Source organism: Acipenser ruthenus, chromosome 6 (assembly GCF_902713425.1).
Source record: "Acipenser ruthenus chromosome 6, fAciRut3.2 maternal haplotype, whole genome shotgun sequence".
Classification (NCBI taxonomy): domain Eukaryota; kingdom Metazoa; phylum Chordata; class Actinopteri; order Acipenseriformes; family Acipenseridae; genus Acipenser; species Acipenser ruthenus.
In genome coordinates, this window is record NC_081194.1 from 73,708,962 (window position 1) to 73,733,242 (window position 24,281).

The 24,281-nt window shown below is 37.2% G+C and overlaps 1 protein-coding gene and 1 pseudogene across 1 annotated transcript in view; both read right to left on the reverse strand.

Moving 5' to 3' along the window:
• The window catches only part of LOC117411425 (phosphatidate phosphatase LPIN1), a 38,363-nt gene extending 35,582 nt beyond the window's left edge, over positions 1-2,781 (reverse strand). Inside the window, exon 1 of the mRNA XM_059025790.1 lies at positions 2,593-2,781. Within this exon, the coding sequence (XP_058881773.1) occupies positions 2,593-2,658 (66 nt within the window). The 5' untranslated portion in view covers positions 2,659-2,781. The remainder of the gene's footprint in view (positions 1-2,592) is intronic.
• Positions 2,782-9,261: 6,480 nt separating this feature from the next.
• Positions 9,262-17,680, reverse strand: LOC117410961 (protein GREB1-like; annotated as a pseudogene).
• Between the last annotated feature and the right edge of the window lie 6,601 nt (positions 17,681-24,281).

Here is a 24,281-nt window from a genome sequence, read left to right on the forward strand (position 1 = left end):
TGGCATCAGAACTTTAACAAAAATAATCCATTCTAAATCACTACAATTCTAATGCAAGGAAAAAAGCTGTTGAAAAAAAAAACAGGATGAGTGGCTGCATAATAAACAATGACAAAAACAAAGACAAAATAAAAAAATACATTATAGGAATAAAATGCCAAAATTGTAACAGTAAATACTAATATAGGGAAAGAAATAATAATGAAAAAAGATAATACCCCCCCCCCCCCAATGTGTAAAAAATGTCTAAGACTTTTGCACAGCAGTGTGTGTGTGTAATAGATATAGATAGATATCTCTCCTGTGTCATTCATATACAGCTAATTTTATACAAATCTTTAAATTGAGGTGCACACTCATCATAAAGTTCTTTTTATATGGTCATCTTATAATTAAAGAAAGTGATCCACTCCATATTTCATTTTGAATAAAAAGTTATTGTCTTTATTATTTAAAACATTTATGTTTTTTTTATAATATATCAAAAATCTGGCAGAGACACCTGATTATATATATATATATATATATATATATATATATATATATATACAGTGGTTTGCAAAAGTATTCACCCCCTGCAAAGTTTTCACATTTTGTTGGCACCTGAGCATACTCCACGACGCTTTCAAATTAGACTTTACATGTAGAATCTACACAAACTACTCCACATTGATGAAGTTAAAAAAAATGCATTCAGAATATAAATAAGTAAGATTTACAGGGAAAAACAGATTAATCTCAGTTGCATAAGTAATCAAACCTTTTGCTACTGCAGCCCTAAATCAGCAGAGGTGCAAATGATTTGTTTGAAAGGTCACAAAATGTGTGTAAAAGTGGTTTAACTTGTAGATCATTTCCCTCAGGTATATGAAGACTTTCAAGCTGCAACTCACATAGTGATCCAACAAAGCAACCATAAAGACTAAGGAGCTTTCAAAACAAGTAGGGATAAAGTGGTAGAGAGGCACAGAGCAGAAGGGTACAAGAAAATTTCAAAGGCGCTGATTATCCCTCTCAGCACAGTGAAGTACATCATTAAGAAGTGGAAGATGCATCATACCACCCAGACACTACCCAGATCAGGGCACCATCCCAAACTGAGCAGCTGGGCAAGCAGGAAACTATCTTTTACAGTACATTCACAAATATATTTCCTACTGCTGTTTAGTTTAGATTAGGTACCGTACAATGAAAACGATTATGCTATGTACAGAGTACTGGGATGAGAATTGGCCCAGGCTAATGTTCACCCTCCCAGAAGAGTACTGGGGTGAGAACTGGCCTGACAGGGTGAGGATTAGCCTTGGACAGAACTCACCTGGGGTGAGAATTAGCCTGTAACACCGGCACTGCTGCTGGCAGTGCCGAGCCACTGAATAGCCAGTGCCAAGAGGCTTATGCGAGTGTGTGCTGGCAATGTGAATTAAATACACTACCTTTACAGTAAAAACAAATACATTAAATGTGGTTATGTGCATATGTTATTTAATCATAATTAAACCTCAAGCAAATGTATGCGCGTGTGTATGTATCAATCCATACATAATACCCCTAACTCTGATATTATTGAAAACCGCAAACCAAATTTGAACAGATTGTGACTTGTTTGTATCCTATAGCATAAAACAAGGCAGGAAGAAAGTTTATTAATGAATATGCACCCTCAAAATGAGACTGAGCCAGCTGTGAGGTGGAGAAAGGGGAGATGGTGGGAGAATGAAGCAAGACGACAGTGTAAACTAAACTATTACGTGGCTCTTTTACCAGCTCACACTGCTTATTCAGGAAATAAAAAAAAATAAAAAATACAAAGTTTTACCTACCTACCTACCCTATTAATTTTTTTTCCAGTGTAACCAGAACCACACATATTTTTTTTTTATTTGGCCTAAGGCATGTGTGACTGACAAGCACATAAGATCCGATGCACTTGCAGGCAGTTATTTTGTTTTTAGATATCAATTTCCACATGTCTCGTTGTAAACACATGACATTGTCGGACAGATTAAAAACTGTAGTTTAAGTAAACACCACTATCAGTAGGAATAAGCAGTGTATAATAAATATACATTAACATGATTACATTTATCTGTTACACAACATAAAGCACCACTGCAAGCTGAATCACAACCAATAGTATGTATTCACTTTTGGTCATGGGAACTTGGGAATGATGGTTTTCCAGAAGAAAACAAGATTTGGTCATCCACTGAACCAAAGAGCTTGACAACATGTGGGCACTGATCAAGTAATAAGGATCAAACCAAAAATTCACTATGCCTGAAGGTGGTCGTACTGCACAAATCCATTGATATATTTCACAAAATCTGAACAAAATAGGATTCAAATTGGGAGTTGGAAATCTCGCCCACCTAGTCTAAACACTGCTGTCTACGAATCCAGTTCTTCAGGACTTCAAACAAGCTTCTCATCACCTGGCTCTCTTTCTTATTTGTTCCTCCACAGTTCACATGTTTGGCTGCTTTGTTATCTAGCTTGATTGCTGGTACATGTAGAATGAATGCATCGTATTGAGCCAGTGGCTCACATTTCAAACTGCAATAAGCTAATAGAATAAAAAAGTAAAATTACCCAAGACCAAGTAGAATCACAGGAGCTTCCACCATCTAATTCCACAAGCTGATCTTCTGATATCATGATTCCATTGCTTCTGCCCACCACCTTTAGTGGTATTAATCCTGGTAGACTGTGTTCTTATCTGTTCAACAATTAACATGTATGCCTTAAGCAGAGTGAGTGAGCAGTAGGTGTATATAGTTCCTAGTAGATGTTGACTATGTTTTCATACTCATTTCACCTGAACTGTTCTTGGAACGACGATCCAAGCAGAAACCTGAGACAGACAGAGAGCTCTGCTCAGTTCCTTTTGCTGACTCCTCAAGCATCTCAGTGAAGTCACAAGCTCCACTTCAAAGGGCATAGCAGTTCACAGGTCCCAAGCCTTTGCTAAAGAAGGCAGCTTCCATGAGAGGCTTTATACCCCAGTGGAACAGCAGGATGGACTTGCCTTTAAGAATGTACATAACAAGCAAGTATTTACTCATACTTCTTTTTTGTTATTATTTTCTGGTACAATATTTAAAGCATGTTTAAAAGTGTCATTAAAATTCATGTTTTCTGAAGAACACCATCAATTTTAATTTGTTATTAGGCATTGGCACCAATATTTAAGGTGAGCATATAGCTCCGTGTTCAGCGGGACAGTTTGGGATAGTTGGCTTTTCAACTTGCAACCCAATGCATTCTGGTAAGCATAGTCCTGCTTCTCTTAAAGGTAAGAATGGTACCTGAGACAGGTAAAACATACCAGAATGCATTGGGTTGCAAGTTGAAAAGCCTGACTTATCCCAAACTGTCCTGCTGAACATGGAGCCACATTGGTCACCTTACCAATATCGACATTTTAATATATTGATATCGTTCAAGATCGATCATTTCCATTTTGCGATGTGGTGGGATTTTTAAAAAAAATTCAGGTAGGCTCGCAGAGACATACTTTTTATTGTTAATACTGCTAAAAATACAAACGCAGTATAATCAACTTTATTTTATGTTAAGATACAACAAACTCTATGCATACCATTCATTGTTAGTCTCCTAGGAAAACACCATACATTAAAGTATTATTTAACCATTGTATTCCATTGATTCAATTTTTCAAATCAAACATTCAATAGCTATAAATCAAGAAAAACAACAAATCCACAATCTGTATGCTCTACTCTTGTTTCTTCACCTGTTTCCTCTCACAGGCCAATCCCATATATACTGTATATATTTCCCCATTCAGAACGTGCTATACTTACTTTAACTTAGGTATCCAGTGGATGCAGACACTCTCAGATTTACTGTGTTCAACTGTGAGTGATCCTAATGAACAACGGTCAGTGTGGAAACAAGCGGTCTCATTAAGCACCATATCATTAGTATTAATGTGCTATTATATTGGCACTCTAATGCTTTATGCATATGGTTTATTGACATGTCTGGGCAGACTCATGTTGTGCAATGTGCCAAACATACCATCACTTTTCTCAATGAACTGCTACCAAGTTACCTGCCAAGTTTCAAAGCTCTGCAGCACAGAATTGTTCTTTTTGTGCAGCTGTTTATTTAACTGATCATATGTTGTTTTTCATTACAAGCTCTGGTCAGCTTCCCATGCATATTTTGTTGCTCACCAGCTTTCCTGTTCTCAAGAGTGAAGTCCATGCAAACTCAAGTCTCAGTAATCCCTTGGCCATTTACGTTCCTTAAGGAAGCTCATCCAGGACGCAAGACGGGTAATGTCCAGATATAATCTATCGAGTGTGGAAGTTAGGATCAGAACATGCAATGATTTTTGAACAGCACGCTGTTGAAGAGTTGAATAAAAAGAGACAATATGAACCTGTTAGTTACATTTGCTTGATCAGACAGTGCCATATAAAACATTCAGCAAAGGATTTGCTGTATGGAAAAGTAATATACAGTAGCATGCATCTGCTGATCCACTGAGCAGCTTGTGGTTGTGATGACATCAAGTTGTAGATAATGGCATGTATACATTTACACTGAGATGAAGAAAAGATGACAAATGTGATCAAGCTCATGTTTTGTTGTGTCAAGCTCATCTTACAGCATGTTGGAGGCCTGGTTTCTCTGTGGGTTTATCTTATCCAATAACCCTCTCTCACAACTGATCTTAAACACAATTCTTAATTTGCATTCACTTACTTGCTTATTTAATTATTAATAGTGAAATACAATCCACTGAGATGCAAAGTCTTATTCAAAATCAAAACCTGAACAATTAGGATTTTAACCCAGAAAATAATGTTATTTTTGCTCCAGCATACAGCTAATACTTTGTTATTTTATTATAGTTTTTTTGTTTTTTACAGAATGTGTTTTATGGAAAGGACTTTAGTCTGTCTTTCCCCCTATCTGGTGTCATCATGTATATGCTACTCCAGTAGCACAACCTTTAAATTGGAGAAACCTTGATTTGTTTTCTTACTAGCCTTATATTTAATAGATTCAAGAGGCCATTTTCAACATCTTCATAGTTTTGGTTTGGTGTTCAGAGATTTTGTTATCCTCTGGGTTATGTGAGGTGAAATCTATGTAAATATATGTAAATGAAAGGCAAGGGTTAACAGTTTAGAAGTAATTAGGAGGGTGTTCAGTTACACTTTCCTACAGTACCTCTTGTAAATGATCTTGTACAGAAACATGAACAGGAATAAGTTACTTGTATTCCACCTCTTGGTTGATTTTTGTGATAATAAAAAAGGTGTACTTGCAATATTCTAGTCCAGTGTAAGACCACAGACTAATGATATCTCATGAAATACACAACCACACTACTACTGCTAGTATCTCATAAACCATTTAACTGGCAGTTTTTTTGCAAAGCTACTGCCGCCGCAGTGACAAGTGGCATTTGAAAGTAGTGACTTTGTATTTTCAAGGTTATATTAACCCTCCATGCTGAATGTGTTACTGACCATCACATTGACTTCTGACCTAATATGGCAGACATATGTGACTTTTAAAGTTACAGCTGCATAGAGACAGAACACTTTGAGTTACTGTTTTAATGTTTGGTACACAGCTGTATTCTGTGATTTTTTTTTTTTACTCAAGTTCCATTACCAGTGTTGTCCATTAAAAAGAAACCATTTCACCGCTGCATTTTTAAAACTCTGACCTTATCAATATTATTATTATTTGTTTATTTAGCAGACGCCTGTATCCAAGGCGACTTACAGAGACTAGGATGTGTGAACTATGCATCAGCTGCAGAGTCACTTACAACTACGTCTCACCCGAAAGACGGAGCACAAGGAGGTTAAGTGACTTGCTCAGGGTTTCACAATGGGTCAGTGCCTGAGGTGGGATTTGAACCAGGGACCTCCTAGTTACAAGCCCATTTCTTTAACCACTAGACCACAGCCTCCTCTATAGGCCACATGCTTTAGAGCAGGGTCTTTATAGGTACACTTGTATTCTATGAAAAAAAAAAATTCCATTATAAGTGGTCTTCAATTAACCACCTCAGTGCTACATTGTTTTTAACCTCTGGATACATCAAGCATAGTCTTTTTAACAATTAATTTAACTTCATGTTTAGAAACCATTTGATCTGACAGGACATACCCCTGTGATTATGCTACCAGAGATGCTTTGTTTCTGTTCACAAAAATTCCTATTTAAAGATTTGAGATCACAGTTTGAATAAGTCAGACTATAAGCAAAAGCTTTGCCTTGAAAAAATAATGCAGCATATGTAAAAGCATTGCATATTATAAATAGAATAATCGGCATATGTTGTGAATAGATGTTAGATTAATATACAGACAATGAATTCTATTAATCTGCTGATACGCTCCTCACAAGAAGCTTGTGAATCATCACATTAAGTATGTAACAGGATTAGATGAATACACATTTACATGCACACTGCAGTAGGGAAGAGATGGATGATGTTCATAAAAAACATTTAAATCTTTGAATCTTCTACATGTTTTCTGACTGCAGAGCATTCTTGCTTAGAATGAAAATGAGTTCCAGCTTGTTGTCAGAGATTTATCGGTGCCCATGGGGATCCCAGCGGGACTTCACCAAGACCAATCTACCTATTACACAGTCCTGTCACCAACAGCATATTAATTATAAACACTCAGGTTTCCTCTATGGAAGCTATATAAAGTATTTTGCTGGTGGCAGCATATTTCCCTGCAAGTCGCCTTGTGTCACATGGTGAAAGATTACCTTTGTCCCAGATGACCTGCTGTGGCCCAGCTCCCAGTTTTCAATGTCAGTGTTTCACATTCATTAAGTGGCAGTAGGAGAGCTGCAGAATAGTGAAGAGACTGCATATTAGTATTCACTGTTTGGGTAGTTTCTGGATCACCGACATGGTTAATCTTCAAATAAGATATTTATATAACTATTATATATGTACCTCTGTACAGTAGACTACATTTACAAATCCAGAGTGCCTGTTTTATCAAGTTTTCTCTACTGTAAGTGTCACACTGTGGTCCTAAATTTCAGCCTGCAGTCTTGTGACTACAACCAGTATTTTTCTGTTAGATCTTTGCGTCTAACATTTTACAGTATGTCCAGCTAACAGTCAACCACAATAAAAACTAATACTTGTACTGCTGCTGCTACAACTATACTAGTATACACAACTTTAAATAACAAGTCTTGGTGTTTTTTAGACCTCATTTTGTTTTCAATGGCAAACTATTGCTGTAGAAGTGCTGGGCCCTCTAATGGACAAACACTATAGATGCTGTTTTTATTGATACTATCAGAATCTTTCCTGCATGAAAATAAAAATGTACTGTTCTTAATTTTAATTGGACAATACTTGGTACATTACCATGTCTAATGTTAATCTCTTCTTATGCATCTGTGGGGCATCAGTGTGGAGTAGTGGTTAGGGCTCTGGACTCTTGACCGGAGGGTTGTGGGTTCAATCCCCAGTGAGAGACACTGCTGTTGTACCCTTGAGCAAGGTACTTTACCTAGATTGCTCCAGTAAAAACCCAACTGTATAAATGGGTAATTGTATGTAAAAATAATGTGATATCTGTATGTTGTGAAATAATGTATAATGTGATATCTTGTAACAATTGTAAGTCGCCCTGGATAAGGGTGTCTGCTAAGAAATAAATAATAATAATAATGTGTGCTTTGAGACTTGGAATCAATAAATATAATACTGTTTAACTTCAATCATGAGTCATTCTCATCTTAATAATACTTTATTATTATAATGGATGACAATAATTAATTAATGTTATAAATGTAAGAAATGAAAGCCTTTACCTTACATGTAACTAAATTCTCTATCTTACATATAACTAAATCAAACAAATCATACACAATGAAGCTTTACAAAGGTGGGACCTTGTGAATTTCAACATAATTGATCACCTGACAGAGACACTTATGACAAAAGTAATTTGTATTTTTTTTTTTTTTATTTCATGTAAGAAGCCATGAATACTCAAAAAATAAATTAAACAAGAAAGTTTAGACACACAGAAATAAGTACTTTTTACACAAAACACTAACAGTTCAAACCTAAAATATTTATAAAATATACAGATATATCACTTTTCTAACAAAAGAAAGTCCAAAAGACAAATCCTAAAACAACAGACATCTTTCCTAAATATATTCTACAAAAAGATTTTATATTTGACAAGTTTCAGGTTAGCAAACCATACTACAGTAGTAATACCTTGCATTATTGAATGGGTTTCTGGAGCATACAATGTATGAAAGAAAACTGTCACAGTAAATTGCTATACCCTTTTTCTTCATGTTTTTTTCAGGAATGTATTTAACTTTGTCTCAAAATACAATTACTAAGAACGCTTGTGCATTTCAAAGGCTGTGAATGCTTAATAAAAATAGAATTGTAAATATACTAAATATTAATATATATTAGGTATACTGCCCCGCCCCCCCAAAAAATAAAATAAAAATAAAACATAACATGAAAATCAAGTTTACTAACACAGTACTTTGGCTTTAATAACATTCTTGTTTGAATGAATATGGTGGAGTTCCTTCCCCCTCTGTTCACCTGCTGTTGTTTACAATGCACATGATACAATGTGGGCTCATAAACTCATCAATAAAGTCCCCAGTCACAGAAAGAGATCCCTGGTGATGTGTCCACTCACCTTCCATCACTATCTCCTCCTCCTCGTTGTCTATGCTGCTCAGTTTCTCCAGGTCACTTTCAGTGAGGACACTAGCTGGAACCTTCTCACTGGGCCTGTGTGACTTGACCAGGTATGCCGTTAGTCCCAGCTCCTGCTCCAGGGCTGTCCTCATCAGGTAAGTGGAATTTATTAAAGGAAGGTTGCAGTACTTTAAAGACCTGGGTACAAATAGAAAACAAAACAAAACAAAACAAAATATCTTAAAGTGCTTTTTCCCTAGACCCAGATATTTGGGGTGTGCAAAAACCTGAACTTCAAATCCCAGAAATAGAGTGAGACCACAACCAGCACAAAAGCTCAACAAAAGCCTTTTTATAACGGGTCTTTTACAAAAAAAAAAGACATTACCCTGAAGCAATCCAATTGGTACCCTAAATCTATGAATCCCCAGATTCATACCAAATTTACAAGAATCGGTCTGCTTCATATCCCTATATATTTATAGCAATAAAGAACACTGTGGTCTATATTTGCGTGAGATTCGAGGATTGTGAAAAGGATTGCGTGGGCTTTAGTTTTCACCAAGAATATGCATTTAAAAACCTTGGCAACAACTCTCCTTGTGGGTCCATTCCAGTAAATATCAGAATGCATGGCAGGGCTTCCAACTCCAAATATGTACGAGGAACCCAGTCAGCATCTTGTATTTTCAGCCACGTCTAGTAGAGACGAAAGAAGAAGGAACAAAATGACACTTTGTATTCATAGGTGATAAACCCAGCCTGTAGAGGAGGCCATTGTCTCAATGGGGACAATCGTGGTAAATCAACCAATCATTACTTTTTGCTAAGACAATTTAATTTGTGAAATTGTGTAATATATTGTACACAGCTATGGGGCATCAGTGTACAGAGCAGTGGCACTCACTTTCCTTCTTACAACCTGGTTCTTAATTATGTCATTTAACCACCCGGGTCATATTAAACAAGACCTGGTTAGATCAAGGATATGTGTTGTAAACCAAAGCATTCACGACAACAAGAAAAGATGATAAATGAAAATGTTATTTACTTTCAGCATTTCCAAAAAGTGCTTTCCAATAGTGAGTGTGGTATTAGGACTTCCCAAAATGATTTCGAAGTGCTGTTGTAAGCTAAGCTTTTCTCTGACTTGGCACAGGCGCTCATAAGCTACAACAGCCAGCTGGACTGAGGGGACCCTCAGCAGCACCATGCTGCCATGGCGACTTGGACACTGTTCTGGGGCGTTGATGAGGTTTTGGATAATCTCCAGCGTTACCACCGAGGTATATTTCTTCATCTGGAAGAGACCCGCTACTGCCATCATGGCCACTGCATAGTGCTGAATTAGGACGTACGTTCTTATCACCACGCTGTGAAGCTTAGGAAACCTAAAAACACATTGAAAAAAAATATTTAAGCATGTCATCTTAACAGTTTAGATTTCTCAACTGTGTGTTTCTTAATGTAAAAAATAACATGACTAATAAACTAGAAAGAAGCAACTCTGTTTCTGGTAGAAGCAGTACATTACGGATTGCATTTATTTTATAGTCTTTATTATGAATAGTAGTGTTTTTACAACCATCACACATTTCTTGGTATTGCATGAATTACATCACGCAGCTGTGCTTACATCACATTGATAGGACATCACAATACTGATTCAAACTCTTATCTCTATAAACACCACAAGCTGCTAAATCTGCTTGACACGCACGCCCATATACACCAGAACTGCTAAAGCAGCTTGCTGGAATGAGCACAAATACCCCACTAGCCGATAAAGAGGCTAGCAAGCCTCATGTATTGCCAGGATGATAGAAGCTTTCTGTAAAGCTTTCATTGGTTAATAGCCATACAGAAAGGGAGTGTGTCAATCTGTCATTTTTTTACAGGCGGTTTCTTGCTGGAAGACTGGCTGATTGACGTAGGCTCACAGCATGCTTTTGAAACAGTTGATCCTACGGGAGACAACAGGTGTGCAGTGTATCATGAAAAACATATACGGTGCCGTCAAGGACACCCAGGAATGCAGTGCACGAAGTGCAAAGCCTGGCTGTGTATCAAGGGCGATTCGAATTGCTAGATAAGATGGCACACAGTGAGAGAGTACTGGATGGACTAGACTTTTGCCATGCACTGTAAGTTTGAACTTCTTTTTTTCTTAATGTAAAAAATCACTGTTAAAGCTACAAATCATGCAAAACAAGCTAATACTGCATATAACTGGACTAGTTATTGTAGAAGCATAATGTTTCTAGGAAAAAATATTCCATAACTCCGAAGACTAAAGTGTAAACGTTTGTTACTAGATAACTTTCTTTAGTTTTGAAAATATTTGTTTGAGTGGGATGGATTACCGTTTAGTTTGTATATTAAGGGTTGGACTGTTTAACATATCTGAAGCAGTGCCACAAATAAAAATAAAAAAGTAGCGCTATCCCTGTATTTCCTTCACTTATTTACACATGAATCACATCTGAATTCAATTAATACTTGAAATGTAGGTACAGTTAAAACTAAACATATTTCGCTTAATTTTTATTTGTTTCACAAGTCATGTTTATTTTATCACCTTTTTTCAATTTGCAGCATATTTTAAAATATAGCATATTAAGGTTGCTGAGATTGTCTCCTTGACAGCGACATACGATGTTTGGAGGTATTACGGCTCTACAACTGAAAGAAATGATTTTTTAAACACAATGATTGTTATTTTAAGTGTTTTCTTTGTATAGCACTGCGGTGTAACAAGTGGTCTACTTCCAGATGCTGAATGTGAGACAAATGTGTAGTTTGTACAGCACTCAATCCTTTACTCCATGATATTACATTGGGAATATCACTGGCTAAAAGCATAACACATATTCCGATTTTTATCAGAGCAGCCTGAGACGCTTCCACCCTTACCTTTCTCTGAGAGCCATCACCATTGCCTGGAATGAGCTGTCATATCTCAGTACAGGAAGGATGTGTCCTGAGCAGGTTGATTCAAATCAACTCCGAGAGGCCAAAGTGTTCTCATGGTACAAGTCAACATCCTGGCAGGATACAAAAACAAATATTACTTAAGAAAATAAAAAATAAAAAAATTAATTGACTAGCAAGGCTCTAATACTTGTGAAGTCCACAAAAGTTAGCATATTGGTGTGCTTTAACTTCCCCAAACACGGTGTACATTGCACCATGGTGATAGACATTTTCAAAGCTTTTTTCTTCAAAGTTAGGCCTGAAACAATAAACAGTGCTTAAAAGTCCTTTGAAATGTAAGCGTTGCTATTCTCATCATAGCATTTTTTTTTTTTTAAATGTTCCCCTGATGTAGCTATAAAGTTGCGAGTAGTTACATTGTTGCAAGAGGGAGGCCAGTGGATCTTGCTGTAGGGGCTGACGTGTGTGTGTACTGTGTCTGCAGGGCGAAGGGGAAGGATGTGACATGAAGCCTCAGAATGTTCTGGGCCTCCTGGATTTCTCTGCAGTTCAGCAGTCTGTCCACCAGGCCTACAAGGGAATCGCTTGGACCACTAGCTCCACTGCACATGAAGAAAGACAATTGTCTGTAACCACCAAGGTTTTGAGTTTGTATCACTTAAATAGCACTTACCAAGCTGAACCAAACTGTGAGTAATATCACCCTCTCCACAGAAAGAGGCTGGATGGAGGAAGCCCCATCTTGCTCATAGACTCTGGGGAGAGCCTGGGAATTCTGGTAGCAGGACTGCAAAAGTGGGCTGATTATCACATCATTTACATTTCCACAGAGGTAAGGCAAGTTGCCATGACCTGTGGGAGAAGAACATGCCACATATCAGCAGTAAGCCTTGTGTTCTTTTGTTTTTGTTGGTTACATTTGACTGACCAGGATAGACCTATGGGGATATTTAACAAAGGCATGGGTTTTTCATGCTATACCTGTTTTACAGAGAGAAAAATAGACTGTGAACCTGCATTGCGTTTTAAATTACTATAGATTCCTTAAGGTTAGTTTAATGGATCTCCATTACGTATATACTGTAATTCATTTGGTGATTGGTTCTAAATCGAACAGGGACCCCCTCCCTCATATAAGAGAAGTTTAACCTAAGGGAGTAAGGGGACACAAATGTAGTTCATGCATGTGGTTCTTCCCAGTGTCTTTCACACAATGCTACAACTACCCCAGTTAGCTATTAGTTTACATTAAAATACACCAATACGTTAGGGTCTAGCCTTGTGGGAATTTAAACTCACCGGCCGAGTCCTGCATATTTTCAGCAGGTTGTCAGGCACAGCCACAGGCTGCAGGAGTGGGCTGAGATAAGCACCCTAGTCTACAGAAACAAAACACAGACATGTGTAAGTCACATGGCTGAGTTAAGAGGGATCAATGTGTGTATAATACCAAAGACGAGCAGGATATTAACAAAACATATTATCTCTGTTTTAAACAGCGCCATCTTGTGGAGAGGAAGTATAAAGGCACTCTACTGCTTTACTGCATGTACAACTGATAACTAAAAAATAAAATGTGTTTAGTCACTTCACAGTAAAATTTAGAAAGATATTTCTGTGGTCCACTGTTCTTTTGGGTTCTTTCAGGTGTCCTGGAAAAACCTGATACACCCACATTTGCCTATCCTCGCTCCGTATTACCAAATGAATTTTTTTTTTTTTTTCTCAGGAAAACTGAAATGCTTGATAGTAATATGAAGCAACATTACTTCTGAAATTGTTGGATATTACATTTTTGCAGTAAAACACTGCGGTCATTTAAAAAAAAAAAAGCATCTTAAATAACAGTTGATGTTTACAACCTATTTATTAAAAAATAATTAAACCAGTTCTCTACTGATACCCTTTCACTCCCAACTATGTGTCATGTCTCAGTGGGCTTTTTTGATTGGTCATGCACATGAGAAGCTCAGCTACTGGCACTGGAACACTCTTAAAGAATGTACCGCAGAGTCATGTGTTACCTGTGCCTCTCCAGCAGATGAGGGGTCATTGTGTGAGAGCCCCTTGTGCGCTCCTGGTGAGGTAACACCTTAAGTTCTTCTGTTTCTTTGGCTGGGCTGTTAGTTTAAAACTGATGTGATTGGAGAATTCTGTGAAATAGTCAACCCCTTCTCTCCACATCCAACGCAGTCACCTGAAAAACCTGCAGGACGGAGGTAAGGAACTGTTCAGAGGCACACTGACCAGTTCTAGAGAAGGATATTCTGTGCTCCTTCCTTCACTGATGCCGACTGCAGAGCAGAATCTATAGCATATCACATGCAAGTCTAAAGGGTGTTTAAATACATATCAAAGGATGTGTGACCAGTTCTGTATGATTACCACCTCTAATTCCAGGGAAGGCTGGACTAGATATATGCAGTGAAGGCTGTTCTCCAAAATGTCTCAGAGTCCACTGTGACTGATCCTTGTAAAACATAAGTAATTTGTGCATTCTTGGTTAAAGAAGCATCTTTTAGCGAGCACCTACTATCAGCCTTTCATCATCTGACACTATGTACCGCAGTACAGTCTGCAGGGCTCCAGTGTCTTAGCAAGTTGTTGTTGTATTTTAAGCAGTTGAATATGGTAGCAACCAAATTGGATTTGGCGATCAATTTTCTTTGGCATAGGAGCCATTGGCGGCTTATTGTCTCTTTCAGAATGTTCACCTTTTTCTTAGGAATTTAATAAATTATTATTGAAACACTGATAAATAAACAAAGCTTGAATGGATTTTTCAGGTGCTTTGTTTTTTAAACAGCTTAGCTATATCTGAATAACACTTGAATAAATGCAGCTGGTCAGTGAAAATAGCCAACAAACATTGGACCAGACAGCCGCTACAAACATATTGGGATTTTAAGAAGCTGTGCAAGCTTGTAGAGGAAGGATGCTTCAGCTTTTATTAATTTCCATTTACAATAAACATGATTGATTTTGAGGGGCATAGAGATACATTAATAAAATGAATCAGAATCAAAATAAGGTATTCCAAAGGATGTGGTGCAGTGTAGAAGTGTTAGTTGAAACTACAAACACTGCACACACAATATTGCATTATCATGCGCAAAAGCCCAAATCCATCTCTCGACCAATATTCTTGCACAGCATATTCTATTTGAGACTGCTCCCTGTGGATTGGATGGATGGTTTCCATAGACACCATCAGAGCGCTCTGTCAAATAATAGGCTATGAAAACCACTTTAAAACATACTAGTGTTGTAGATGCGTCACACTGACTCGTTTCAGGTCACCTTGACATAGTGCTCCATGCTGCCCCTGCCATTTCATTATTCTAATACCAGGCAGCTTTGTTTTCAAGAAATCTTGTTTTCTAATAAGCAGCTGCCCGGATTATATATGCTTGACTACTGGGATGATTAATATCTCATTTAGAGTTATAAACAAAAAAAATATGAATGTATCTGAAACTCCATGATACTCAGGGAGGCAAACTCTTAAATGTAGAAACGGATATAACAGATAAAGCCAAATATTTTTGTTTCATACTTAAGCTAAAAAAAAATCACCAGTTCTGTAGCAGAAATAATTGTTACTGTTAATAAATACACAAAAAACATACATAACATGAAAGCCAATGGAATCTACAGTATCAGCACACGTTGAATCAAATAAGGTGCATAAAAACAAGAAATATGTATTTTTACAAATAAATTTAACTTGAGAGTGTTTTGATAATCTGATGTTCCTGTGCTGTACAACACCATAGTATAGTGTGATGGTTAACTAGGTAAATGTGATAAACCTCAGAGTATAGAGAGGATATACTAAGAACCATTGGAATAAATAGCAGATAGCAACTTATAAGCTTTGTCTTGGTTCAGGTTTTTCTATTAAACCTCCACTGATCCAGCAATGAGCATTCTAAGTATGTGCAGGTCATGTGAATATTTGAATGTGTCTTTATATACAGCCAGCGAGGAAGCAAGGACCAGGCCAGCTCACCTTACACAGCATCCCGTCCGTTGTCATCTGGTAGAAACCTGCAGTCCACCACAGACACCAGGAGGTGATCAGGCAGGTTGGGAGATTTCACTCCAACCAATAGAAATCCTAGGGGGACCTCCATTTGCTCATTTGATATAAAAGCCAGGCACAGGTCCTTCCCTGACTGACAGAATCCTTATGGAGAAAACAAGCAACATTTCAAAAGATGCTACATCTGTATAGTTATCTCTGACAAACAATTACATTATTTTTTATATAGTACCATAACTATTGTGTACTATTATGTTCTTAAGAATGTCACTTTCCAATTTGATTTAGAGGAAGCATCTGTTTTAGTATTTGTATTTTATGTACATGTTGCTTTAACTAAACATTACTTTTGTTGTTATTTTTTACATTTTTCATATAAACAGGGGAAAGCTCACATGACACATGCTTCAGTAAATATCTAGTTAGAGCGTGATGCTTTCGTTTGTGACCGATTTAAGATGCACGATTGGAATTTATAGAGTCTTTTAAAAAACAAATGCAGCAGTAATTCCACACAGTATCTATAGCAACCAGTATATCCAATCATAGAAAACATTCTCTTAATATTAGTGTTGCTTTTATGAATGGTTCAAAATTACTCTGTGTAGGTCAAGGACAGGTCACACATACGAGCTCTCGTGAAACAGATGTACAGATGCACAACACCAAGGTATAAATGTTACCTACCATCTATGGTACAGGATCCTTCTGGGGAGGTTTCATCTGGTAAGGAATTGGAGGGCTGCTAGACTCTGACCCATCATCTTCATCATCGTCTTTGTTTTCTAATCTTCCAGTCAACCTGTTTTAAAGACCAACTGAGTAACCTTTCTAATACGACCACTCTGCCCATATAAAACAAACACTACAGTACCTTCCAGTAGCACTATAGTATCATATAATTCAGAAAACATATAAAAAACCAGGTATTGCATCAATTGTTGCACAGAGAAGTTAATACAGAGATTTCTAAAAAAAAAACATTAACATGTAAATGTACTGACTGTTTATAAAGCATTGTAAAATTGATTCTAACTAATTAGCAAATCGCTATGTTTGTCTTTTAATTTGTATGTCACGTTTTACCATAGGATTTAGTACACCTGTCACCTGGCATATTGTTAAAGCAATGTGTCGAGGATGTTAGTTCCTGGTGGAGTCACAGGACAGTACATGCAGTTCAAGTATTAAAATATTTCTGTGATTTCATAGCTTGGAACTTCAAATCTTGGCTTTTGAGGCTGGAGTGCACAATATTCTTCAGAAAATGGCAAAATATTGTAGCATATGTGGGCATGGATATTACAGGGTTAAAACTATGTTATGCTTTTAAAGAGAGTGTAAATAAGGATAGGTTACTTTACATTACGTTTACTGTGCAACACTAAACTGTAATAAAACGTGGAGTAAAGCATGGTAAAGTGACACGTTACATTATGGTAAAAGCATGGCGAAGTATGTAAAATTGGTTTTGTCCAGGTAGATGGAGAAGATAAGACTAATAAGAGTCTAATAAAGACTAATAAGAGACAAATAGATAAAGCAACTCTTACCTTCCAGTGATGTGATCTGCTGTTCATCTTCCAGATAAAGCTGAGAGAACACAGGTCTGGGCACTATGTTACTGGAGCAAAGGGAAGCCTCAATGTAATTGTTTAAGATTTCTTCAAAACGTTTTGTCTTCAGCTGCCCAGCATATGAATTTCCCATCTTTTCAAATGAAGCGTGTTTAACATATCACTGCAAAGATAAGTTTGAAAGAACCAAGACCAAAACTGAAACAGACAAAAAAGACTATTTCATCTTTTGCCACAGTCTTGCACAGGAGGGGTGGAGAGAGGGAAAGGAGATCAACACTAAGCAAGTGCTGCACCCTGCTAGTAAATAACAGGAAGTAACAGCACTTAACAGAGAGATGGCAGGCCTTGACGCTTTTTTATAGATGCCATCAGCAATCTGACTGACAAAGTTGGGGATTCATTCGCCATTCCATAGCACAGAACATGCATTTGAAACAGTCCTAAACTGTGTCTGAAACTCAGTCTGCTTGCCCTTCCCCGTGAGCCAAGCTAAACATTTATTCAATTACAAATGAGTTGAGGAGCTTAAGAGAGCATTCTATTCTAACAATCGCTCCGTTTAACTGACAACTTTTCTTTTTGTTGTTTTTCTGAAAACAATCAACACTAAAGAGAGCCCGCAAAACAAGATATTATTCCCTGAATAAATATATTTATATTTGAATATGATAACAGGGCCATTTTCTGCTTGTTCTAATTTTGTATTTACAGCTGGAGAAGCAGATTTAAATAACTTATAACAGACACCACTGTGGCAGACCTACAGTATCAACAGTTCAGTTCACTGGCTGACCGAGGACACCTGTTTTGAAACCAGACCACAGGGGTCGCTGGTGCGCGGTGAGCCGAGGACAACTGGCCGACCTAACCCTCCCTCCCCCCCGGGCGGCGCTCGGCCAATTGTGCGCCGCCCCCTGGGAACTCCCGTCCTCGGTTGGCAAAGGAATAGCCTGGACTCAAACCGGCGCCGTCCAGACTATAGGGCGCATACTGTGTGCTTATACTGGATGCGCCATTCGGGAGCCCCATGCATGTTACAATTTAGAGCTCAAGTTACCATTAAAAACTTTTAAGCATCTTTCTATACAGGTTAACCTTCATTACTCCACACACACCCCACCACTAAATAAGCTGGTGACAAAGGTTCACTCAACATAAAGCTTATCTGGGACTATAGAAGCAATGTGGTTCAAAGATTTTGCCAGCTTAAACACACATTCATTGGCACATAGAATAGCATCTCTTAGATTTACACACGGAGGGCATGTAGAAAACCAGGTATAGTTTTGAATTAAAGTTAAAGTTTTAAAGAAGGTAGATTACCTCCTGTTGTTCACTGCCAGATAGTAGAACCTTCAGCAACAAGCACATTTCCTTAATTAATTGACAAGCCAAATAATGTATTACAGAAAGTAATCAGGCACCTTTGTATTCAGTGAACCATGTGAAAAAAAAAAGAATACAGATAGACTAGTCAGACTGTCTTGACCCATTTGCAGCCATAAGCCATTTGCAATTGGCCTGGTCTGCCAGACAAATCAATAACCCCTTTCTTCAACACCTCACGCAAACATCTAAAACACATGTGCTTCGTGCAGATACAGTAACACGTCAAGCATGAAACCCTGAATGTAATTTGTAGTTTGAGTGGTCCATGCAGGTCCATGTGAAGCCATCCTGGAGGCAGTGGAATGCAATTTAAAAGTTTAAAAAAGTGGTCAAAATGTAAAAATAAATTTAAATTAATAGCTAGTTAATGCACCTTTAACAATAATAACCTCTTTTAAATGATTAGGATATTTGTCAATGAGCTTACGGCATGATTTTTGACCATTCTTCAACGCAAAATTGTTCCAGTTCATTCAAATTCCGAGGGCTTCTCTTGTGCACAGCCTTCTTTAACTCATACCAAAGATTCTCAATCAGATTTAGATCGGGACTTTGACCAGGCCAATCCAGAACCTTGATTTTATTCTTCTTTAACCATTCTGAAGTAGATTTTGATGTGTGCTTTGGATCGTTGTTGTGTTGGAAAGTCCAGTTGCGCTTTAATCCAAGTTTTGTAGCAGAGGGTTTCAGATGATTGGCCAATATCTTTTGGTATGCCATGGAATCCATTTTACTACGTATTGGAACTAAATGTCCTGTGCATAAGAACAACAGCCCCATAGAGGGATATTACCACCTCTATACTTGACAGGAGGTATGGCGTTCTTTTCTTTGTACGCCTCATCAGACTTTCTCCAAACATAACAACTGTCAGCGTGACCAAATTGCTCGATTTTTGTTTCACCACTCCACAAAACCTTTGACCAGAACTCACATCTATCATTCAAATGCCATTTTGCAAACGTTAGCGATTGTCCTTGTGACGTTTTCCTAAGAATGGCTTTTTCCTTGGCTGCGACCATTGAGACCTTCACCACAGCGTGTGGGAGCGACAGCGTGGAGAAGTACAGTCCTGGAGAAGTACAGTCCTGGAGAAGTACAGTCCTGGAGAAGTACAGAGCAGTTAGAAGCTGTAAGGAGAAATTACATCTTTAATTGCTTTAATCAGAAAAACACAGTTAAATTCTAATAGCTGGGTGTCTTTTTCTGATAACAAGCTGAAGCTGAGAGCCACTGATTCATTGGCTGGGTTCTGAGACAAGGGGGAGGAGCGGTGCCAACAGCACAACTGATACATACAAAAGCCAGGCAGTCTTGACAGCGTGGAGAAGTACAGAGCAGTTAGAAGCAGTTTACTTTTTCCCATATTGGCTTATTGTTAATGACAGCAATCATTCTATGCCCAACCCTTTTATACTCTGTAAGAATGTTCACCTACAGTACAATCCAGCATTTTTTGACTTTTCTAGAATTAGGTTCTGCATTATCATATTTAAATTTCTAGCACCTTGTAGACAGTACTAGCATAGCAACAAAGGGTATGAATACTTTCTTGTAACTTTCTTGTAACATTCCAAAGGGTTGCTAAACAAAAACCTGCAGATGCACTCCAGAAACGCATAATGAACGAAGCATTCTAAACTGAATTCGTTAAACTAAGCAACAATAGATATTGTATAATGAAAATGAATTGTAAATAGTCACCAAACCTTTTTTTTTTTGCGTGTGTATAACTAAAAGTTTCAGTGTACGCCTAACAACACTGTGCTTACACACTACTATACTAACCAATTCTACTGAACATTGCAAAAATGAGAAATACAGTATGCGTGTATTTTAATTAAAATCACTGGTCTTTAGCATCTACAAAATATACAAAAAAAAAAGCTGAAAATGTACAGGTGAATAAGCGTTAGGTACACCGTACGTTTATTTTATGTGCTAAGAAATTACTTTAATAAAGACCTGCAAAATACAATCATTGCGAATCGGCACGCAAACATTAAAAGTCGACAGTTTTATTTCATTCTTTAGGAGATGAAAAAAAAAACTATACAAACATTATTGTGGTCGTTAGCTTTACTTCTACTAACTGTGTATATCGTTCTGGCACAACAGCCCAGGGGATACTTTGCACTACTTAATACCAAACTGGGATTTAATCGATTGAATGAACGGGCGTGTAAAAACAGCATCTTACCTCGGCATCAGTTGGCTCTATTCTGGTTGCACGGAAATATCCAGTGGTTTAGTACGTATATTACTTAAACTGTCTTTGAGATGCACCACGGTGGTGTTAGCTCTACGCTCTGGTGTACTGAGAGAAGTATCAAGCAGTGTCTTAAACTTTCGAATGCACAGCCACTTCCCCCCCCACCCTGCGCTGTAAGTAGTATCACCCTCATTAATCAAACCTGATGGCAGACCACTGTCATGAAGGTAGGGACTGTTCAATATACAGTAACAACATACATTTGCACTGAATTTGTATCTTTGTAGTAAAAATACAAATCTATATAGAAGGATGATTCTATGATGTACTTCCATTCCTTGAGAATTATTTGCATAGCACTTAACAATCTCACAGTACAGTATTTACTGTACCATAGTAAATGCATAGTAAAGTGTAGTAAAACCCAGTAAAGCATGTTAAAAGACAGAGAAAGTATGGAAGTACATTTAATAGAAAATAATGAAAGAAAACATGTAAATACACACATTTAGTCTACACTAGCCATTAATTAATACTACAAAGCCCAAAATACACAATTTCTTGTAGTTTAACAAATAATCTTTATAAATATAACAAAAGCACTTACGCAATTTCAATTAGTTGTTGAAGACAAAAGTATTGGCACCTTTACGTTAAAAGTATGTAAAAATGTAACAGAACAAATTAAAATAAATTAATTGATTGAACACCATTACAAGGCAACTAAGCTGCATTATAAACTCAATAGCCATAATTTCCAGCATCTGTTCAAAACAAAGGAGTTCGATTCACATTTGAGAAAAGCACAAAAAAAAATTTAAAAATGGCTACAGAACAGTATTAAAGAAATCTGAGCAGGAATCTGAAGAATTCAACAAAATTCTCTGCTCCGATGAATCGAAAATATAACATTTCCCCCAAAATGGACCATGGTATGTTTGGAGAAAAAGGGAAAGCCTTCAATGAAGAAAACCTTGTAGCTACAGTTAAACATGGTGGTGGTTTGATCATGATATGGGGGTGTTTAAATAGTTCAGGGACTGGAGACATTCATGTGATTGAAGATTGAATGAATGCAGCATGCATCAAAACATTCTACACAGTACAATGATACCATCTGCTTGTAGGCTGAACAAATATTGAAATTGTTTAAGTGCTTTTTTTGTATAAAGATTGTTTAACTACCAGAAATTGTGTATGTTTGTCTTTGTCATTAATTAGTGTCTAATGTTCACTAAATGTGGTTTCTTGAATTATCTTATGTTACGTGCAGGGTTCCAATATATTAACAGTTACTAGTAATATCACAAAATACAGTTTATGTGATTTATAATAAGTATTGGTCAGCTGATATCCCTTTGACTGGACTTGTTATTCCTCTTGTCCAGAGATGTATTTCCCACAACAAACAGTACATGCTGTCCAGATCCACTGAGTACACTCTGTACATAGAATGTTGTGTTCTGGGCCTTGTGGTGCCCTCTTCTGGTAATAGTGTTTTAAATGACATCCTGCTGCCCATTATGAACTAAGTAGAAATATCTGATGAGATAAGGAAATGGTGCAAATGAACTGAGCCATATTCCTATACAGTGTAGGAGTAGTTTCCAATCCTGAATTTTTAAATTCGGTGAGATTGAGGACTTACTATGAAAACCCACACACCAGACATAAGGAAAGTTTATTGAATACAGAAATATTAAAGAACAGAAATGTCAAAAGTCAGAAATTAATCTTAAACATGTAGTATGCAGCATTAATTAATAGTATCAAACCTTCAATCTAAATATACTTGTCTACAGATAGCGGGCCCGGTATTCAAAAAGAATAATTTGTGTGCCTAAATGCACCTAAAAATAAGTGTCATCAGTGATAATCATCAGTGATGTGGCTGATGGTTTGCATCTCATTGCATGAGCAGCTTGGTGACATGAGTTTTTATGACATGGGTTTACAACAAACATCTAAGTGCCACACCACAGTGTTGTTTTATGGTAGTTAAGAAGGGCAAAGCTAATATTTCTGATGCCACTCATTATAAGAAACGTACTATGAATTAAATGTGCATTGCATTAAAGTGGGTGTTTAGAAGCTCTTTGTAAGATGTTAGAATGATATTACAATAATGTTCTAATTTTACTTATCGTGAGCACTTGGGTTTGTGGTCCAGATGTAACAGATGTAACTGTATCTAGACATCCAGGGTAATTATTTCATAAATATGTAAATGTCAAACAAACATTACAATTGTCAGCACCTTGGTCTTCAAAATAATATCAAGTTGTATCTATCTAAATTGTTTCATTACACAATTGCAAAAAAATCTTCATCAGAGTACAATCTGCCTAATCTGAGCCGGTTGGGAGCAGTCCTTATAACAGTTCACTGTGGTAATTGTGCAGTTTTCCCATGGTTATACTATGAATTTATTATAGTTTACCATGGTTTGCCATATTTTTAAATATGCTTTACCATACCTCCCTGGGCTTTATAATGCTTTTACTATGCGTTACTACACTTTGCTATGCTTTTATAACAGGAACATTTCAGAAGGGAGATCCTGTTCAGATTAGTCATTTGTTTGGAATACAGACCATAATCTGTACCATGCTAAAAATGCCTGATCTAGGATTTGTTTTGGATAGTTAGATTGAATCATGAATCAGTAATAACCCATCGAGTGCAACACAAACTCATCACAGGATAATGATGTTAAGGTTGGTTTTCTACACCCACTTGCAGCATGCATTTCATTATGATAGCATGGTAGGTGAATTCAGACTAGCGTTGTTAACATTAGTGAGAGTCTACTGTGTTGTACTAATACATACTAATGTATCACACAACATAAGTGTGATTCTGTATTACAGTATACAGTCAGCACTCGGATATCCGTTACCAGGATACACGTCAGTCGCGTTTTACCGCCTTTATATTAAGAATAAAATCAATCCTCATTATATATACTGTATGTAACAAATGAATGCACTTACCTGTCACATGCGATTTCCGACTCCGTCACCAATTTTCTGATCTCTTCAATGTTACAATGTAATTGAAAAAATAGGAGCACGCTAAAAAAACAATGTTCTTGTATTGACGATGTGCTGTAGGCTCAAGTAAATATACAGAATGTCGTAAAAAGTCAAGCACTTACCAGGTATCTGCTGTTAAGCTTATATATGTATTATAACATCATTATAAAAAAAACAATGAAGCGAATTCATGCAGACGCGTTGCGGCCACTGGCTGCACGAAGGCCAGTGGCCGCAACGCGTCTGCATGAATTCGCTTCATTGTTTTTTTATAATAATAAATATATAAGCTTAACAACAGATACCTGGTGAGTGCTTGACTTTTTACGACATTCCAATGTTACAATGTACTTGTTTATCTGTCAAAGCCTGC